The sequence below is a fragment of the Aegilops tauschii genome, chromosome 2 (genome assembly GCF_002575655.3).
Source record: "Aegilops tauschii subsp. strangulata cultivar AL8/78 chromosome 2, Aet v6.0, whole genome shotgun sequence".
NCBI classification, from domain to species: Eukaryota; Viridiplantae; Streptophyta; class Magnoliopsida; order Poales; family Poaceae; genus Aegilops; species Aegilops tauschii.
The window spans coordinates 122,779,982-122,797,897 of NC_053036.3; the positions used below are offsets into that span (position 1 = coordinate 122,779,982).

Genomic DNA, 17,916 nt, shown 5'->3' on the forward strand with positions numbered 1-17,916 from the left:
TTGCGCTTAATTTTTGCTAGTAAGGAACAGAGAGTCTTTAACATACGAGCCACGATCTCGAGTCGTTTGATTGTGGGTTGTTGCCAACTCGGTCGTGGGTCCATCCCACGTCTTTCCACCCAACCGCGCCTATATATTTGCTTCGTCGACCAACCCTAGCCCCCATGAAGAACAGATGACATATCCTCTGCCTCCACACGCACTACCCACCATCGTTCAACTTCCTGTTGCTGTCGCCGGGGATCCCATCTCGTCCACTGTGTGCGTGGTTGTACGAGAGAGCAGGCCTCCTAAACCCCGCCTCTTGAGATCCTGTACGGGGGAGGGCGATTAGGTTTTTGGGAAGCATCTCCTACGCGACTACTCGCCACCGTTCATCTACTTCGTCTATGTTTGCATCGCCTTTGTCATCACCATCTCCACAGATGCTGAGAGACTCGCTGCCCAGAATCTCACTGTTGGGAAGAAGGCCGTTGAGGACGCCGCCAACACCAACACCGCTACTGCGGCTTCGGCCTAGCCTACTGGAGGGTATAACACTTTTACCACGCTCTTGTTTATTTAGTGTTAGCAGTACTAGCTATATGTGTAGATGTTTCTGCTATATGCGTAGTACGTGCTCTTCTGGTTAGAAATCAAAATGTGATTAATACTGCTCATGCCATGTTTCTGGATTAAATTAATCAAAAAATTGCTAATATACTCAACATAACTAAGACTCAAGTGGATGTTGAACAGGATATGATGACACGCATGAATAAGGAAGACGCAACAACATTTGTTGCCAAGGTAGTTGCTGAGGCAGAAGTTGCCAATGCGGAGGCTGAAGAAGCAGCAAGGGCTGCAGAAGCTGAGGCTGAAGCTGCAAAGGCTGAAGAAGCAGCAAGGGCTGCAGAAGCTGAGGCTGAAGCTGCAAAGGCTTTCTCGATGTTGTCATGTTGACTGTGCAAAACAAAAATGTTGCCTCTGCGGTAAACTGAGCATATTTTTGTTTTCAAAATATTCTCTACAAAATGCACATTCTATAACTTACTAAACTCATTAAATGCATATTCTTCGAGCTTGCTGATCTTCTCTACTAGCCATGTCGTCCATTTGGATTTAGTCAACAAAAGTTTGTATGAGACAGTGCTTGTGTTGTGCCGCAAAGCTTTTGTCGATACATGAGTTTCTTGTATAGCCTTATAGATCAAAATGTTTCACTCAAGGGGAGTGGTTTTCAAAATCTTGTTGTTGGCCTAAACCCTGGCTCATCCTTCAGATGGTGCTATCTAGTATCATTCTCTAAGGTAAATATATAATTGGCGTTGTGTTGTGTTAGCCAATCAATGACGCAATGACACGCAATAACAAGAGCGAAATGAAAGTAGTATTCAATTTTCATCCTTTTTCTTCTCAACATGTGTTTATTTGTAATTAAACTCTAGCACATTCTCCTTAGTTCAAGTATTCTCATAAATAGAATTATAGTGAAAGAAGGGTCTATGGAAATTGTTGTGGCAAGATATTTCTCCAATATGTTGAGTTGATCACAGTGGTTTAGCACGATGACTAGTAAGATGCCCGTACAGGGCCGGTCCTGAGATTTCAGGGGCCCGGGGCAAGACAATAAAAGAGGGCCCTAACATCTAAAGCCACATAAACATATGATTTTTTTTCTATTTCAGTTGCAAGTAAATACTTGATACACTAGTTTTGTTGCGTTATCATCTAAGTTATTCAGAAAAGTCGGTTCATAAACATTCACAGTAAAAGTTGTCGTCAATCGGCATGTTTTTTTATTAGGTGAATACGTAACAGTTTTGTGCTAACTCAATATATTATCATCCTATAATTTTTCGTTATGTTGCTCCTCAGCAGTAACTAAAGCTTGTTCTTCTGAATTCCTAGCAGTAGAAGTACTTGTGTGTATTCTAACAAAATGTCTATGCTCCTTTCAAGGACTCAGTCAAGTCATATACCAGTTTTCATTCTCATTACCAGATCGATACTAGCAATCTTGCTAATTAGCACACAAACATATAATACAAGAAATTAAGAACACTGCTAATCAAATAAAAAATGCTAAGAGAGGTATGGAACAAGATACCTGGATGGCTAGAAAATTAGAAATTGCAAATTTTTGTTGCTGCTTACCAGTCACGAACATACATCCGAGTTCCTCTTTCCGAATCCCAATCAAAACATGAAATCAGAGTGAGGAAGAGATATATGAGGATGATCTTCATGAATGAATGAACGTGCTCACAAGAATAAAAAAGAGGGGATTTGCGTTGAAGAAGAGGTTGATCACAATCCGGAAAATCGCAATGCCTTCTTCCACTAATTGCGCCCTGCAGCCGGAAATCTCAATTAGACGTCCTCATACATATCTGTGGGGCGTTGTCGACCTTGGCAAGGCTGAGTCTCAGGCTGATTTGTTGCCAATTGGGGGAAGAGATGGAATAAAGCAGAGAAGATTGCACGTGCGAGCCGAGAAGTAAAACAATCTGCCTGAAATCTTAATAGTGCACGCGCACTATTTGGCGAGATCGAGCGGCCGTGCTACGCAACAGCCCACTTCAACCTCGACGCTCGGTCCATCTCTCCGCTGGAGAAAAAAAAAGGAAAAACAAATCTGATCCAGTCCCGAGCCCCACGACCATTCTCCTCCACTAACCACCGCCGCAGCGCACCCCGCGTCCTCCCTCGCGCCGCCCCTCGACGACTCCAACTCGCCGTCGCTGAGCTCCCGTCGCGGCTGCCCACCGCCACCCCAGCAGGCATCGTGTATTTCCCGCCACCATGAGCCGCCACAGGAAGCAGTCTCCAACCTCCGATGCCGTCGCGGCTCATTTTCTGCCATGGCCAGACGCCTCTCCGCCGTCGAGCGCCGCTCCCCTCGACCCAGAGGATTTCGGCCGTGTAGGGGGCGTGCTGCATCCGCTGCTCGTCACCGGCAGGTACGGTCTTCGCCCTCCGTCAATCTCTCCCCCTTGTCGTTTTCCGTCGTAGGGGATGCTCGGGGGTTGTTGATGCTTGTCGGCGGGGAGGTAGCGTCTACAGCGCGGTGACTAGTAGTTCCGAGTAGGTTGCCATGATTTTTGTGTATAGTTTTGTCTCGGTGATTTTTCCTCCGGTTGTTTGTAGCTTAGATCTCGTCTCAGACAGGCGCATCTTCATCACGTAGGTACAGGGGAGGATCCAGTGCTGTTTTTGGTCAGTTTGATTCGGCGAAACAGGTTGATTTGACGTTTTCACCCCAAACCCTATATGTGCATGTTTCGATCCCACTTTGATTTGTTCGATAAATTGGTAGATGCGGTATATCCACATTGTCGATTTCGGGGTCATTGGCATTTTTTCTGCATAATTGCCATCGAGGCGCATCCAGTTGGCATGCTATATGAATGAGTTGCACCAAAATAAGATGCAGTTGGCGTACCCGTTTGTCCCTGTGAGTATGTGCAACTTATATGTTTTTTTCAGTTGGCATGTGTTGTTCTATGAGTTGCACGAAAATAATATGTAGTTGGCGCACCTCTTTTTCCCCCTTTTGTCCCTGTGAGTATGTGCAACTTATAGTTTTTTTTTTCAGTTGGCATGTGTAGTTCTATGAGTTGCACAAAAATAATATGTAGTTGGCGCACCTCTTTTTCCCCCTTTTGTCCCTGTGAGTATGTGCAACTTATAGGGTCTTTTCAGTTGGCATGTGTAGTTCTATGAGTTGCACAAAAATAATATGTAGTTGGCGCACCTCTTTTTCCCACTTCTGTCCCTGTGAGTATGTGCAACTTATATGTTTTTTTCAGTTGGCATCTGTAGTTCTATGAGTTGCACGAAAATAATATGTAGTTGGCGCACCTCTTTTTCTCCCTTTTGTCCTTGTGAGTATGTGCAACTATAGGCTTATTTCAGTTTTGCCAATTAAAAGGACTGATATGTGCAACTAGTTGTTTGACTATGTACGCACATTTTTTATATACGCACATTTTTTGCGACAATGGTTGATCCACTTTTAGATGCGGTTTTTATCCACTTTGTTGATTCTGGTGTTTTTGTCCTTTTTCTGCTTTAATCGCGATTTGAGTTGTATTCAGTTGGCATGTGTATATGTGTGAGTTGCACCAAAACAATATGCAGTTGGCTCATTTTGCTTTTTTGTCTTTTTTGGCCTTTGTGAGTGTGTGCAACTACATGCTCTTTAGTGTGCAACTGAAAGAAATGATATGTGCAACCAGAATGTTTTGGCTCTTTGTGCATAACCTGTTTTTGCAGTGAAAATGGATGCAGAAGGAGAAACCGGTAGAAGCAAAGGAGGGGTAATTGGTGATGTTATTGTTTTTAGGAAGACTTTTTTGAGGAAGCATGTTTTGTGTTATGCACCTGTGTTCATTTTTTTAGTAATTGGTTCTATTGTTTTTTGTCACATGGAGGGGAATGTCATGCAACCTAATCGGCGGAAACGAAAAAGGGCTGCGCAGCGGATCTCTCGCAGTTCCGGTGGTGGGGATGAGGTTGATGAAGCTGAGGTAAGAATCTAGGTTAGCCTACACAGGTGTTTTCCCTCAGTATGAGAACTAGGCACTAACATTTGTAATGATGTTTATTCATTTTCTCACTAATTTTTGTTGTCCTGTTTTTTTTCCTGTGTGTCATGCTTGTAGGCAGAGGGTGGTGACTAGTACCGAATTGTAAAACGTCAAAGATGCAAAGCGAAAGGCGCAACAACTGATGTAGGTGGTTCATCCTCCACAGCAGCTGCTGAGGTATAATTCATATACATTTTTTTTATTTTGTAAATGTTCCCAATAGAACATTAAATTGGTAGTAGATGGCAGTTCTCACCCCTTTTTGTTGATGCACATGAAAAATGAATGTAGCTGGCATCATTTATGTTGTTGGCAGTAATTTTTATGAAAGTTTATTTATCTGAAAATGAATGTAGTTGGCATCATTTATGCCGGGTCATCTTCTTTTTCCATGAAAATAATAACAGTTGCATATGTAATGAATAGTAGTTGGCAACTTCTAGCCTTGCTTTTGCACATTTAATTGGTAGTAGTTGGCAGTGTTGGGAATCGTAGCATAATTTTAAAATTTTCCTACGCTCACCAAGATGCATCTATGGAGTATACTAGCAACGAGGGGAAATGAGTGCATCTACATACCCTTGTAGATCGCGAGCGGAAGCGTTCCAATGAACGTGGATGACGGAGTCGTACTCGCCGTGATCCAAATCACCGATGACCGAGTGCCGAACGGACGGCACCTCCGCGTTCAACACACGTACGGTGCAGCGACGTCTCCTCCTTCTTGATCCAGCAAGGGGGAAGGAGAGGTTGATGGAGATCCAGCAGCACGACGGCGTGGTGGTGGATGTAGCGGGTCTCGGCAGGGCTTCGCCGAGCTTCTGCGAGAGGGAGAGGTGTTGCAGGGGAGGAGGGAGGCGCCCAAGGCTGTGTCTTTGCTGCCCTCCCTCCCCCCCTTTATATAGGCCCCCTGGGAGGGAGGGGGGCGCCGGCCAGGGATCCCATCTGGATGGGGGGGCGGCGGCCAGGGGGGTGCCTTGCCCCCCAAGGCAAGTGGGGCGCCCCCCCACCCTAGGGTTTCCAACCCTAGGCGCAGGGGGAAGGCCCATGGGGGGGCGCCCAGCCCACTAGGGGCTGGTTCCCTTCCCACTTCAGCCCACGGGGCCCTCCGGGATAGGTGGCCCCACCCGGTGGACCCCCGAGACCCTTCCGGTGGTCCCGGTACAATACCGGTAACCCCCGAAACTTTCCCGGTGGCCGAAACTTGACTTCCTATATATAATTCTTTACCTCCGGACCATTCCGGAACTCCTCGTGACGTCCGGGATCTCATCCGGGACTCCGAACAACTTTCGGGTTTCCGCATACACATATCTCTACAACCCTAGCGTCACCGAACCTTAAGTGTGTAGACCCTACGGGTTCGGGAGACATGCAGACATGACCGAGATGCCTCTCCGGTCAATAACCAACAGCGGGATCTGGATACCCATGTTGGCTCCCACATGTTCCACGACAATCTCATCGGATGAACCACGATGTCGAGGATTCAATCAATCCCGTATGCAATTCCCTTTGTCAATCGGTATGTTACTTGCCCGAGATTCGATCGTCGGTATCCCAATACCTTGTTCAATCTCGTTACCGGCAAGTCTCTTTACTCGTACCGCAATGCATGATCCCGTGACTAACGCCTTAGTCACATTGAGCTCATTATGATGCATTACCGAGTGGGCCCAGAGATACCTCTCCGTCACACGGAGTGACAAATCCCAGTCTCGATCCGTGCCAACCCAACAGACACTTTCGGAGATACCCGTAGTGCACCTTTATAGTCACCCAGTTACGTTGTGACGTTTGGCACACCCAAAGCACTCCTACGGTATCCGGGAGTTGCACGATCTCATGGTCTAAGGAAAAGATACTTGACATTGGAAAAGCTCTAGCAAACGAAACTACACGATCTTTTATGCTATGCTTAGGATTGGGTCTTGTCCATCACATCATTCTCCTAATGATGTGATCCCGTTATCAATGACATCCAATGTCCATAGTCAGGAAACCATGACTATCTGTTGATCAACGAGCTAGTCAACTAGAGGCTTACTAGGGACACGTTGTGGTCTATGTATTCACACATGTATTACGATTTCCGGACAATACAATTATAGCATGAACAATAGACAATTACCATGAACAAAGAAATATAATAATAATAATAACCATTTATTATTGCCTCTAGGGCATATTTCCAACAGGCAGCTCTTTACTTTTTTTTGCTTTTTCCTGGCAGATGAAAATGTTTGTATTAGGTGGCACCGTATTCTTTTGATGCTGGCAGTTTCTTTATTTGAAGTTATATATTTACCTGAATCGTGTCCATCATGTAAATCCTATTCTATTTTTCTTATGTTCCCTCTTGTGTACATTGTTCAGATGTCCATAGTTTTTATGGAGTCCATACTTTTTATGTTGCTTTCTTGTTGTATTGGTGCAGTTTATTTAGAGAACTACCAAGTTTTTGTTGTCAGATGGCTCATGTTGTATTTGAGTTGGCACCCATTACTTATCCAGTTGCACAAAAACCACCTTGCTGTTGGTTTTTTTTATTTTCCCATTTCTTGCATGTTTGCTAACATGTTCTTTTTCTTTTTTCTTTTTTGGTGATCCTTGTGTGACAGATCCTTTATCTCGATGCGCTCGATGTTGATGTGAGAGTAAGTGTATGTGATGTCCAAGCTAATGCTTTCGATAAGAATCTTATCAGGAAGATTATAAAGAAAGACATGATATCTCCCAGTGTGTTTGGCAAGCTCCAAGTGAGTTGTCATTCTAATCAAATGTTTTATATTTGTTTGCACACATGCTTTTTCCTAGGTTTGCCGACAAATGATTTATGAAATGGTGTGTAGACATTTGATAGTTGCACGGAGACATATGGTAGTTGCACAATTGCTATGCTTAGGTTGTCACCAGAGATATATGGTAGTTGCACACTAAGCACAGGGGTATGGTATTTGCAGATAGCTGCATGATAGTTGCATATAGTCACATCATAGTTGCACACTTGGTCACTTTAGGTTGGTCACAATAACTTTTTTTGGAGCTTTTTGCAGATACCCCCTATGTGGCAGGCAGTCAGGTATCAGGTGTCTATAGTCATATTTGGCAGGGAAACCTTACTTCCAACACCCAACTCACCAGTTTTTGCATAGAGTAGGGATGCTAGTTGCATACAGGATGCACTCAGGTTGCACAAAGTACCATAAAACTTGCACAATTTTGATTTTCTCAGGATTTTTTTTCCATGTACATTGTGCAGGTCTCATAGGAGGGGAAATGACATGGCAGATCACTGCAAATTGAACATAATAGGCCAGGTCTGCTGATACTTCGAAACGTACTTCAAAAGATGATGACTACAACAATTGTTTGGCAATTATATTTGAAGGATATTTGTATAGCTATTGACCAGAACAGTTTTTGTTTTCCTCATTTGTGTTTTTCTTATTGGAGTGTTTGAACTCAGAACTATTTGCTTTTCAAGAACTTTTTAGGTATGGATATGTATTAGTAAATGTTTGTGTGCACACTTTTTTGCACATGTTTTATGGCTACAGGTGCTGGTGCTGCAATTGATATAGTTGCACGAAAGCAACATAAAGCTGCACCTAATCTGCTGCAACTCCCCCCCCCAACCAAATTTTCTTGTTTTTTAGTCCAGTTTTTAATGCACAGAGTGTGGATACAGTTGGCTTCTGTAACTTGTTTAGTTGCACCAACTAGCATACTGATTTGCACATATTCTCTGCAAACACCCCCCACGCAATCCTTGTGTTGTTCAGTCTTCCCCAACTCTCTCCATGAATTGCTCATTCAAGGTAACCAGCTAAAAGGGGCAATTAGCCAGTTCATGTGAAGAGGAATTGGAAGAAGAAGCAAATCAGAAGGAGGCAGATGTCTCACCTGGTTTTTCTATCCTCCTGGTAAGTTCTTCAATCTTTGTCTCCTCCTTTTCTTACAACTTTTGATGGTTCCTTTGTTCTCCCCTCTCTCCCTCTCTTCTTAATTTTTTGGAGCCGCCGTGGCTTTTTCTGCCGATGGAGCTTTTCCCCTTGGGGATTTCTTCTCCTTTCGTGGGGGAGAAGCAGATGGTGTGGGGTGGGGAGGGACGGAAGGACGGGTGCACGTGATCCCCAGGGCCAGCTGTCGCGCGCGGGGGCGGCGGTTGGTAGCTCCTTTTTTGCGCGGGGGAGGGGAATTGCTGACCTTCCTTTTTTGTCAGTGGAGGGGACCAAGTGTTACCTTTTTGGTCAGCCGCTTGGTAACCTTCCCAGGCGCTACCTAGACGTGTCCAACAATCTGTATCCTTTTTTCCCTTCGGTGAGATTGATCTATTGCACTTTTTTAGGGCAGATCGATCTGTTAAGTGGCTTTTTTAGGGGAATCTGTTACATGGCTGAACATCACGTACGCACTCGAACCATGCCATCAGGGGGCCCCTTCGTCCTCGGGGGCCCGGGGCGGCCGCCCCCTCTGCCCCCCCCCCCCCCCCCCCCCCCCCCAGGGTCGGCCCTGTGCCCGTCTACGCGTGTTCATACAAGATTAGATGGATTTGAGTTATAGTTAGAAACCCATGTGTTGCTACGGAAAATATTTGCTACGGACAATGAAATATGTATAGAGACATTGATTGAAGAATGATATATTTTTATAGGTACAAATCAAGCACAATCAAACATATGATTTTCAATCAATAAACCCCGTCATCGAAGCCAAACATTTTCTTCTCCATCTTCGCCTCGCAGATGAGTACTCCTTGTGCTCCCTGCTCACCTTTCTCATTGCTCGCTCTATCCTATATCAAGGGGGCAGGGAGCATGCGGCAAATAGAAAATTCGTCCACAACCGACTTCATCCTTCAGCCCTAGCCAATGGGCTCAACCTGTTGGTACATATTCTGATCGGCCGCCACCCCATGACAAGCATATGTCATCTCTCCATGTATTTGAGCATTATATGAGGCAACATGCCCACGGGAAAAGCGAATTGTTGTTGTAACATTCCAAACCACTTTGCAAGATTTAAAGAAAAAAGAATCACGTCACATATCACATAATAATATCTTAAAGGTTACCAAAATAGAATCATACTGCAAGCGTGATCAACCATAACTAAATATTACTTTAATAGTTTGCTAAGTGTATTATAGTCACACCAACACATCACAATCAGCAACTGCCATAACTCGCATGAAAAAAGAAAACACAAAATAAAAACACTTGATACAGAACTTGCATGCATAAGAGAGTATACACAAATACAAACAAAATGATCAGGGCTCGCTAAGCTAGACTATTATGCAAAATGGTGTGCCATATGTCAGTATTATTCCAACATTGGCTTCGTTTATTGCAATGCTCAGGTGTGCAAGCGAGCGTCACGACTGGTAACTCCGAATTGTGAAGGATGCTCCCTCTCGTCCTCGTTGGTCTCGCCTCGATGACCATGGTGAGGCGGCGGTGATGATGGCAAGACCGTGGTGGCGCACGTTCGTGGGTGGCTTGTCTGGTGGAGCGCGTCGGACCGTTCGGGGTTGTGGGTGTTTGGCGGATGGGAGAAATCTGTGCCGGCTTGCCGGCACCGACGCGGTGACGCCCGTGGGCGCCGTCGTTCCTTCCTGAAGGGCGTCGGGCCTTCCCCTTCCCCACGCCCCTCCGCGTACCGGGGGAAACCCTAGGACTTGTCCGGGCAGCAGCGTCGTCGTCATCGTGTTCCTTCCTGAAGGTGCTGCTTCGTATGTGGCTGGAGCGAGGTGATACATATCCGGTGGGCGCAACGGTTTGGGTTATCATCGTTTTCGTCGATCCGACGCTGTTAACATTATTTTCTCTCTTCTTTATCTTTTGTTTCTTTTAGGCATGCTTGTGCTGTTTGCCCCAGCATTAGACTCTTTATTGTATCGGGCGGTTTCTATATCTATATAGCGGGGCGAAAGCCTTTTTCTTAATTGTGAAGGATGCAACGATTACGCTCACACCAGATCTCCCAAATCACTAGCACAACCAGCGGTCTCAAATAGTACATATTATCAGTCCAGCCTTAGAACTACTGTAACCGAACTTCTTCTTACCTTGGAAAGATTGTAGAAAGTAAACAAGTTGTTCGGCCACCGTTCATCCTCCAAGTCAACATTCCTCATTTCGTGCCAGTATATTAGGCACGCCATACTTGAATGTGAATAAATGGAAGCAATTAAAATATCCAAATAACGTATATACTATAGCTTGAGCTCACACTTAGAAATGATCCAGGGCAAACAAGAATGAAGTAGAAGTGTTTAACTAAATGTTTTGTTAAAAGTACACAAGAAAAATAAATTTGCTCAAAACATATGTGCCAGGAATATTAGCTTCGGGATTTTCGCTTCATCTATCTAGTCACCTAAAAGGACATCGGCAATCACTACTACATACGAGGCTGCACCACAGGATGATGTGTCAGTGTAATTGCGCTGCCACCGACATCGTGTTTTCCTGGAAGCCAAGAACTCTTTCTGGCGCTCACTCAACAATTTTTAGGCCTTGGGGGCGATCTACTTCCCAGCCACACCCCCAGATGCCGCCCCAAGGTGTCACATATTCAAAGTTGGTCGGTTTCCCGCTCCAAAAAAGCCACTAGTCCGGCGATCAGCGCCACAATTCGGCGATCAAATTACAAGTTTGGCGTGCAAAAGAAAGGACGGACGCGTTGCATCGAGCTCAAACGGCGGTGTCGGCCTCCGGCGTCGGTGGAGTCGGCGTCGGCGCGGCTTCTGTGCTGGGCGTCGTCGAGACATCATCGCTCGGGCTTGGCGGCGGTGTAGGCGTCGGCGTGGGAGTTTACGCCGTGGTCGACGGCATCTGGTTCAGGATGAGGCCACGCTCCGCCAGGTACTACGCCTTGACCTGCTCGTCCATCGCCGACATGTTCGTGCCGCCCATCAAGCGTGCCGTACCTGATCCTCGATGCTGGCGCATCTCTCCGGGCAAGCCGCGATCTCCTCAACGAGCCCATGCCATTTGTTGCACGCCATTTGGATGAGCCCTCAATGGTTCGCCATTGCCTTCGACCCGCGCTGCATGTAGACGCCTTTGAAGTAGGGGTCGACGAGTTTGCGCTCGTCGAACTCGGCCTTGATGCGCTCCCAATACGTGTCGATGCTCTGGTTCGTGCCGGTGATCGGGTCGAGGCAAACGACTTTCCACGCTTCGGCGAGGCACTCGTCCTTTTTGGATGCCCACTTGATGCGCGGCTCGCCGGTCCTGGCCGCCCGCTTCTTCTTCTTCTTCCCTTTTCTCGCCGGAGCAGGCGCCGGCTCCTCCTCGTCCTCCTCCTCCTCCTCCTCTGGCTCCTCCTCGCCGTTCATGTCGCCGTTGAGGTCCATTGTGTCCTCTTGGGCAGTGAACCCGGGGGAGGTGGTGGCGGCGACCGAGCCGGTCGTGATGATGTCGTCCATGTCGGCCTCCGTCGCGTCGGTGTCGTCGAGATGCGACGAGGAGGCTTGTGAGAAGAGCAGCGCGCCACGGCGGAGAGGTGGCGTCGGGGAGGCTGTGTAGGCCGACGGTGAGTACGTGTAGGGAGGGTACTGCACGCCGGCAAAGGCGGGCGAGGGCGTGTGCTGGGCCGTGTGACCATGGGGAAGGTGATGTTGGGGTTGAACCCGCCATGCGCGTCGCCGTTGGCGTAGCCCGACGACGGCGTGCACCCCCAGGGTTGTGGCGACCACGAGAAGCCGCCCGGAGACCCGACGCTTTGCTGGCTCCAGGACGAGTACGAGCCGTTGCCGCCGGGTGGATTCATCATCCCCGCGCGAGCCGCCTCGGCCTGTTCGGCCGAGCACTCCGCCTGCTCCGCCACCGCCGCAGCCGCGAGCGCCGCCCTGTCCCGGGCCTTCTTGGCGTTCGCCCTGTTCCGCCGGTCGGTGGTGACAGCCTCCCGGCGCTGAACTTCCGCCCTCCAGTCGGCGTTAGACATGCCCAGGGGCTTGGACGGCGGCGCCCTCTGCTTCCTCTGCTTCGGCTGGGCGGCGGTGGCGGTGGCATCCGTCGCGGCGCGGGGGACGACGTACTTCTTCGGCGGCATGACGGCTGACTAGGAGGGGGGGAGGAGGAGATTGGCGGGAGGAGTGAAGAATGAGAGGGAAGCCGGGGGGAAAGCGGGAGGAAACGGCGGAAAAAAGGCCTCCTCTCGCCGACAGAGCGGCCCCATACCCCCTTTCGCTTCTGCCGGCGCCTCAGGTGACCCTCGGGCGCTTGGGTTCGGCTCAGGAGCGCCTGCTGTTATTTCGGGCCAAACCGGCGCTAAATGAGATTCTGGGGATGCGATTGGACCGATTTTCGCCTACTGACGCTAAAAAATCGTCTGAAGGGAGGAGGGAGGCGCGGCTAAAGATGCTCTAACATGTACTTCCTCCGTTTTATATTACTTATCCCTGATTTAGTACAAAGTTGTATTAAATCAGCGACAAGTAATATGAAACGGAGGGAGTACAATAATTCTCAGCTTGCAGATAGTCAGGCATCGTCCGCATCGGACGTCCCTGCAGTCTGTGAGCATGCATGGGGCGCGGCCGACGGAAGGTGGATGCTAGCGTACACATCATCTCCGGCATTGGGCATGCCGCGCCAGCGGAGAGCGCCCTGAAGCACCCGCAGCAGCGCAGGCTTGGACGACACGACCATCTTTCCCATTGGGATCCGCCATCTCTCCCTCTCGAACGGCCTGCACAACAAGATTTGGAAGGAGATATCGATGTGTCTGGATTTTGTGCGTTTGAATTGGGCATAGGACTATTGTCCGTCCACGGCGGAGCAAATCTGACCGTTGCGCCCAACCGATGAACGCATTTCGTCTAGGCTTGCAAGAAAAAAAAACTAAAATAGCCCATAGCCAAAGCCATGCCAACGACCATAGTTCATGCCGGTCAGAGCGTCAGCTGCCGGCACACATGCCAGTCTACAAAATGGTCACTTCACAGTTCACGCCGGCACACTAGCCAGCGGCCGACACACTTGCCAGCACACAAAAACAACCATAGTTCATGCCTTGCGGGCCCTAGTTCATGCCGGCATGCAAAATGATGTCGCACTTGGTCGTAATTCAATCATCTAGCTCGAGCATCATCGCCTTTTGCTTGTTCTCGAACTAACTTCTTCTTTTCGGGGACATCTTGCTCAAGTTCACCGTCATGATCTACACCTCCTTTGCAATGAAAGCTAGCGCCACCTCTTTTGCTTTGGTGTTCGCATCAGTCGCCTCAATCTCGAGCTTCTTCATTTGGACGGCCTCCTTAATCTTGAGTTTCCGCTTTTTGATGGCATCCTCCATCTCGAGCTTCTTCGTTTGGAGCTCGATGTAGGCCTTCATTTGCTCCTCTTTTCTTGGCGCTTCCTCGCGGCCTTTGCTTCCTTCTGGGTCATCATGCCTTGCAAACTTTTTTGCAAGGTGAACGATGCCGCATCACGCTTCTCCTTCACCTTGGAGTTGGTTTTGCCACGCGGCCGCTTCTCTCCTTCTCCATGCTCAACGACGGCCGCTACCCCACCATTCTTCTTTAGGGCGGCATATTGCTCTTTAGGAAATCTTTGATGAGCGTCCAACAATGGATGAGGGTGAATGGCTTGTTCCCTTGTTGGGCCTTGAAGGCCATGGCGGTGGCGGTAATAATGGTTGGTATGGGTCGGCTAAACACTAGCATGAGGAGGGCGTGCTGCATCGTCGCCTACGTGGCCTTGGTGACCAGGGTCTCGTTATCCTCACCGGCGGCCCGTTGTTGCCCGACGTCGTCGACGACGGCCTGGGCAGCGACTTTCCTCTCCGCAGCATTGGTCCTACGGCCAGCCCTCTTCGTCATTTCTCGGGTGAGCTGCTTCGGCGTGTGCACCTTCTTGGGCTTCTTCTTCTTCAGGGTCAAGGGGCGGACGGGATGGCGGCGGCGGCTTGCTTTGGTGTGGTGGACATGGTGGGAGCCGGAGGGCATGAGGGTTTTGGGAAGAGAAAGGGGAAATGGGGACGTTGTGACCCGATGGGCGGGCTAGGGGAGGACAAGGGCGGGTGTCGCGCGCGTCCACGCCCTGTCCGTTTCAACGCAATCACGGTCCAATTTTGGGCTGAAAATGGATCTCGGAAGGACAGAAAATGGACGCCCATCCGTTTGCGTCGGTGCATTAGGCCGCGTTTTTGTAGTCCGTTCTGACCCAAATGGATAAAGACAGATCAAATGCGGTCGTGCGTTGGAGTTGGCCTAACTACAACAACGATTGTACAAGAGGTGGGGCGCTCACCCAACTAAACTCCGGCGGTCACCATGGAAGAGAGTGGAGGGTCGGTGGCGAGGAATCTAGGAGGGGTTCTCAAAGATTTGTTTGTTTCGGGAGAGAAGGAGAAACCTCCAGAGTATTGGTTTGTGTTTCAGATGCCTTCTCCAAAATTCTGTCCGATGCGCAGGGTGTTTTCGCAACAGGTGCAAGTTCAGTGGCTCGGGACACCTGGTCTCATTCTCAGCCTTAGATTTCAGATTGGACGGTGCAAATGACATGAAGACAGACGCACTACCATCATCAACTGGCATTTTTATAGGAAGAAAATAGAGATAATATATACGTGCATTGGTGTTGTGTCCTCTGCATCGATTTTGAAGAACATTCTTTTGAGTAGGAGCACATACCGTTTTACTCTTGGACCATATGTAACTTGCATCTTCTTCAGGATTTATTCTGCGCTGCTTCACATCTGTTCCTCTGCAGCTCCTTTGAATGTACGAATGATGATGTTACAAAGTGCAGTGATTTCAGCAGTTAACACGAGCTACCAGCCGGGAAGCCAGGAGTATATATATTCAAGGATTGGGTTTACAATTGTAAGCATGTACGTACTCCAGAAGTATTTCGGAGCGGAGGGAGTATTCTCCAAAGATCTGAAAATATAGAAAATAGTCACACCTCCGTGTCTATTTCTGTCTACCTTTCGCATGTGTTCTAACACAGTCTCAACAAAATTCAGAATCCAGAGTCCAAAAGCTACTGTCTGCAAAACTATCCGTGTTCAAACTTGCCCTGTACAAATCTACTCAAGTTACAAGCTTGGACTCCATCATAGGTGTTACTCGAGACTTGATCTCTATTCTAGAACTCTCTAGGCGATTTCACCGGGTGAGTAGGCAACATCAGTCGGGCCCAAAGAACAACCTAAACGGTGCGTGAATGTTCCTTTTGCTCCTTGCACAAAGATGACCAGGTTCACATTACATCAAGCAATCCAAAACCCACCTCCAGTGAGGTAGCCATCACCATCCTCGGTGCCCTTCTTCTCTTGTGCATTCATGGATGATGAACTGCCTGCAAAACCATGGGACGTGCAGACGTTAGAACGAACTCGTAAAAACCTGAACATTGATTCATCGAACATTCAATATAATAACACGATTAAAAGGTGAAGACAGATATCTCATTTACTTGATCATGTCAGCAGACTTTGAGTCGCTTGATGCTGCGCCGTCGTCCTTCTCTTGATTCTCCAGTTTCTCTTGTAACTGTATATATCCTCGTCAATGAAGTTCTGATCCGACCCCTCTGAAGAAATGCACAAATAGTTCCCTTGTAAGAATCTTGCCGTGTCACCCAACTCTATGAAAACAGACTAATTTGAGGATCTCTATTCATAATCTTGTACAAAATGTACATCAATGAGGACTAGTGGTGTCATCCCCGAATGCCTGCTACATACAAGGACTGGCAGGGTGATTTATTCTTTTTTCTTTGAACTGTTGGTCATTAATTATTCTTGGTAAAACACATAGCTGAGTAAACTAGTCGGTGCTACGAATTCTATGTATTCAAGACAAACATAAGTTGAACTAGCACCGTAAAACATAAGTGTTCCTAAACATAAGCTTTTTTAGAGATTTTCAATACAGACTGTATACGGAGCAAAAAGAGTGAATGTACACTCTAAAATACGTCTATATAAATCTATATGTAGTCCGTATTTATAAATATCTAAAAGGTCTTATATTTAAAAACGGAGGGGGCATCTTTGAGGAACATCGTACCTGCAGTGCTAGAAGGGGAACGTCCGCGCTTGGCAGAATGGCATGGGGAAGATCGCCCAGAGCTCGTCGCACTTGCTTGGGAGCTGGACTCTTGCACGGTCTCAGTGGACGATGCATCATCATCATCATCATCATCCATAGAATGGACTTCTCCATCTCCCTGATTTCCACAGCAAGGTGGTCCGGTCCGCTCAACCTTTGCTCTGTCAACCTTGGACGGTTGCTTGGGCCCAGAAGCTCCTGCTCCTGGGGAGAGATCGAAGAGCCCCCTGAAGCTGATTTCACCGTCGTGTAACCGGTTCACGAACGACTCCTGCAGCAAGCCTAGGTAGAGCATGTGCTTCTGGTCCGTCCATCCGGCCGAAGAGCACACCACCATCACGTCCTGCCATAGCAAAGAAAAAACTCCATGAATCTCATGATTCAGAGCCTCACAACAACCGAACAAATCCGCAGGCAACCAGACGGGCAAGACGATGAAGAAGAGAACGCTTACCGGGAAACGCGCGAGCTCCCGCAGGCCGGCCCGCCCCTCCTCCTCCTCCATCGTCGTCTCCTTCCCAGCACCGTGTACTACCAACCAGAGAGAGAGAGAGAGAGAGAGAGAGAGAGAGAGAGAGATGAGAAAATATCTCGAATGGCTCTCGCCTGCCTGCTTCCGTGCTGTTCCGGCCGGCCGATCGACCGCTGCTTCTCTTTTATTTCCTTCGTGGCGCCGCTTTTCCACGTGGCATTCGGGGGCGGTAAATATCCGCCACAGTGTCACGCGCGAGCGCGTGGGCAGGTGGAAGAGTCTCGCCGCGCTGCACCGCCTACCTCGTGCCTTGTTTATTCCGATCCGGATGGTTCCATGGTACTGCGGCCGAGATATTTTCAGACACCACCATCTCGCGTCTGGTACAAAGAAGAAAGACTTTGGATATTTTTCCCAGCACAAACAAGCAAAGGATGATATTTTCTGGTCGATGGTAATGAGGTTTGGGTTTGGGATGGGCTGGTGGCTGCCGTGACGTCGCACCTTTGTCCCTCCCGGCAGCAACTTGTGCTGTGTATGTATTCTATGCCATCTTTTTGATCCTTTCTCAGCTATACTAATTAGGTTTTGTTTTGCCACGACCTCGACTTTAGCTCCAGGGGGACACCAGATGTTTAAGTACGCTGGTGCATTTTGGAAAGCAACGCTTTTGTGTGCCTGCGATCGCCTGCTCTGGTTTTGTTTCGGTGACTATTTTTACTAGACTGGAAGATCGACTGCTATCCAGTTCTATCCATGGTTCATCATGGGTTTCGGCTGTCGCGCTCGCCGATGAGTTC

At 48.2% G+C, this 17,916-nt stretch overlaps 1 protein-coding gene across 1 annotated transcript; it reads right to left on the reverse strand.

The window, feature by feature from the left end:
* Nucleotides 1-15,572: 15,572 nt before the first annotated feature.
* On the reverse strand, nt 15,573-17,424 carry LOC109744627 (uncharacterized). Its single transcript, XM_020303784.4, has 4 exons — nt 17,099-17,424; nt 16,603-16,987; nt 16,007-16,123; nt 15,573-15,889 (listed from the first exon to the last, which is right to left on the reverse strand). Exons 1-3 carry the CDS (start codon nt 17,147-17,149, stop codon nt 16,011-16,013), a joined length of 549 nt encoding a protein of 182 aa, XP_020159373.1. The 5' UTR covers nt 17,150-17,424; the 3' UTR covers nt 15,573-15,889; nt 16,007-16,010.
* Nucleotides 17,425-17,916: the final 492 nt, after the last annotated feature.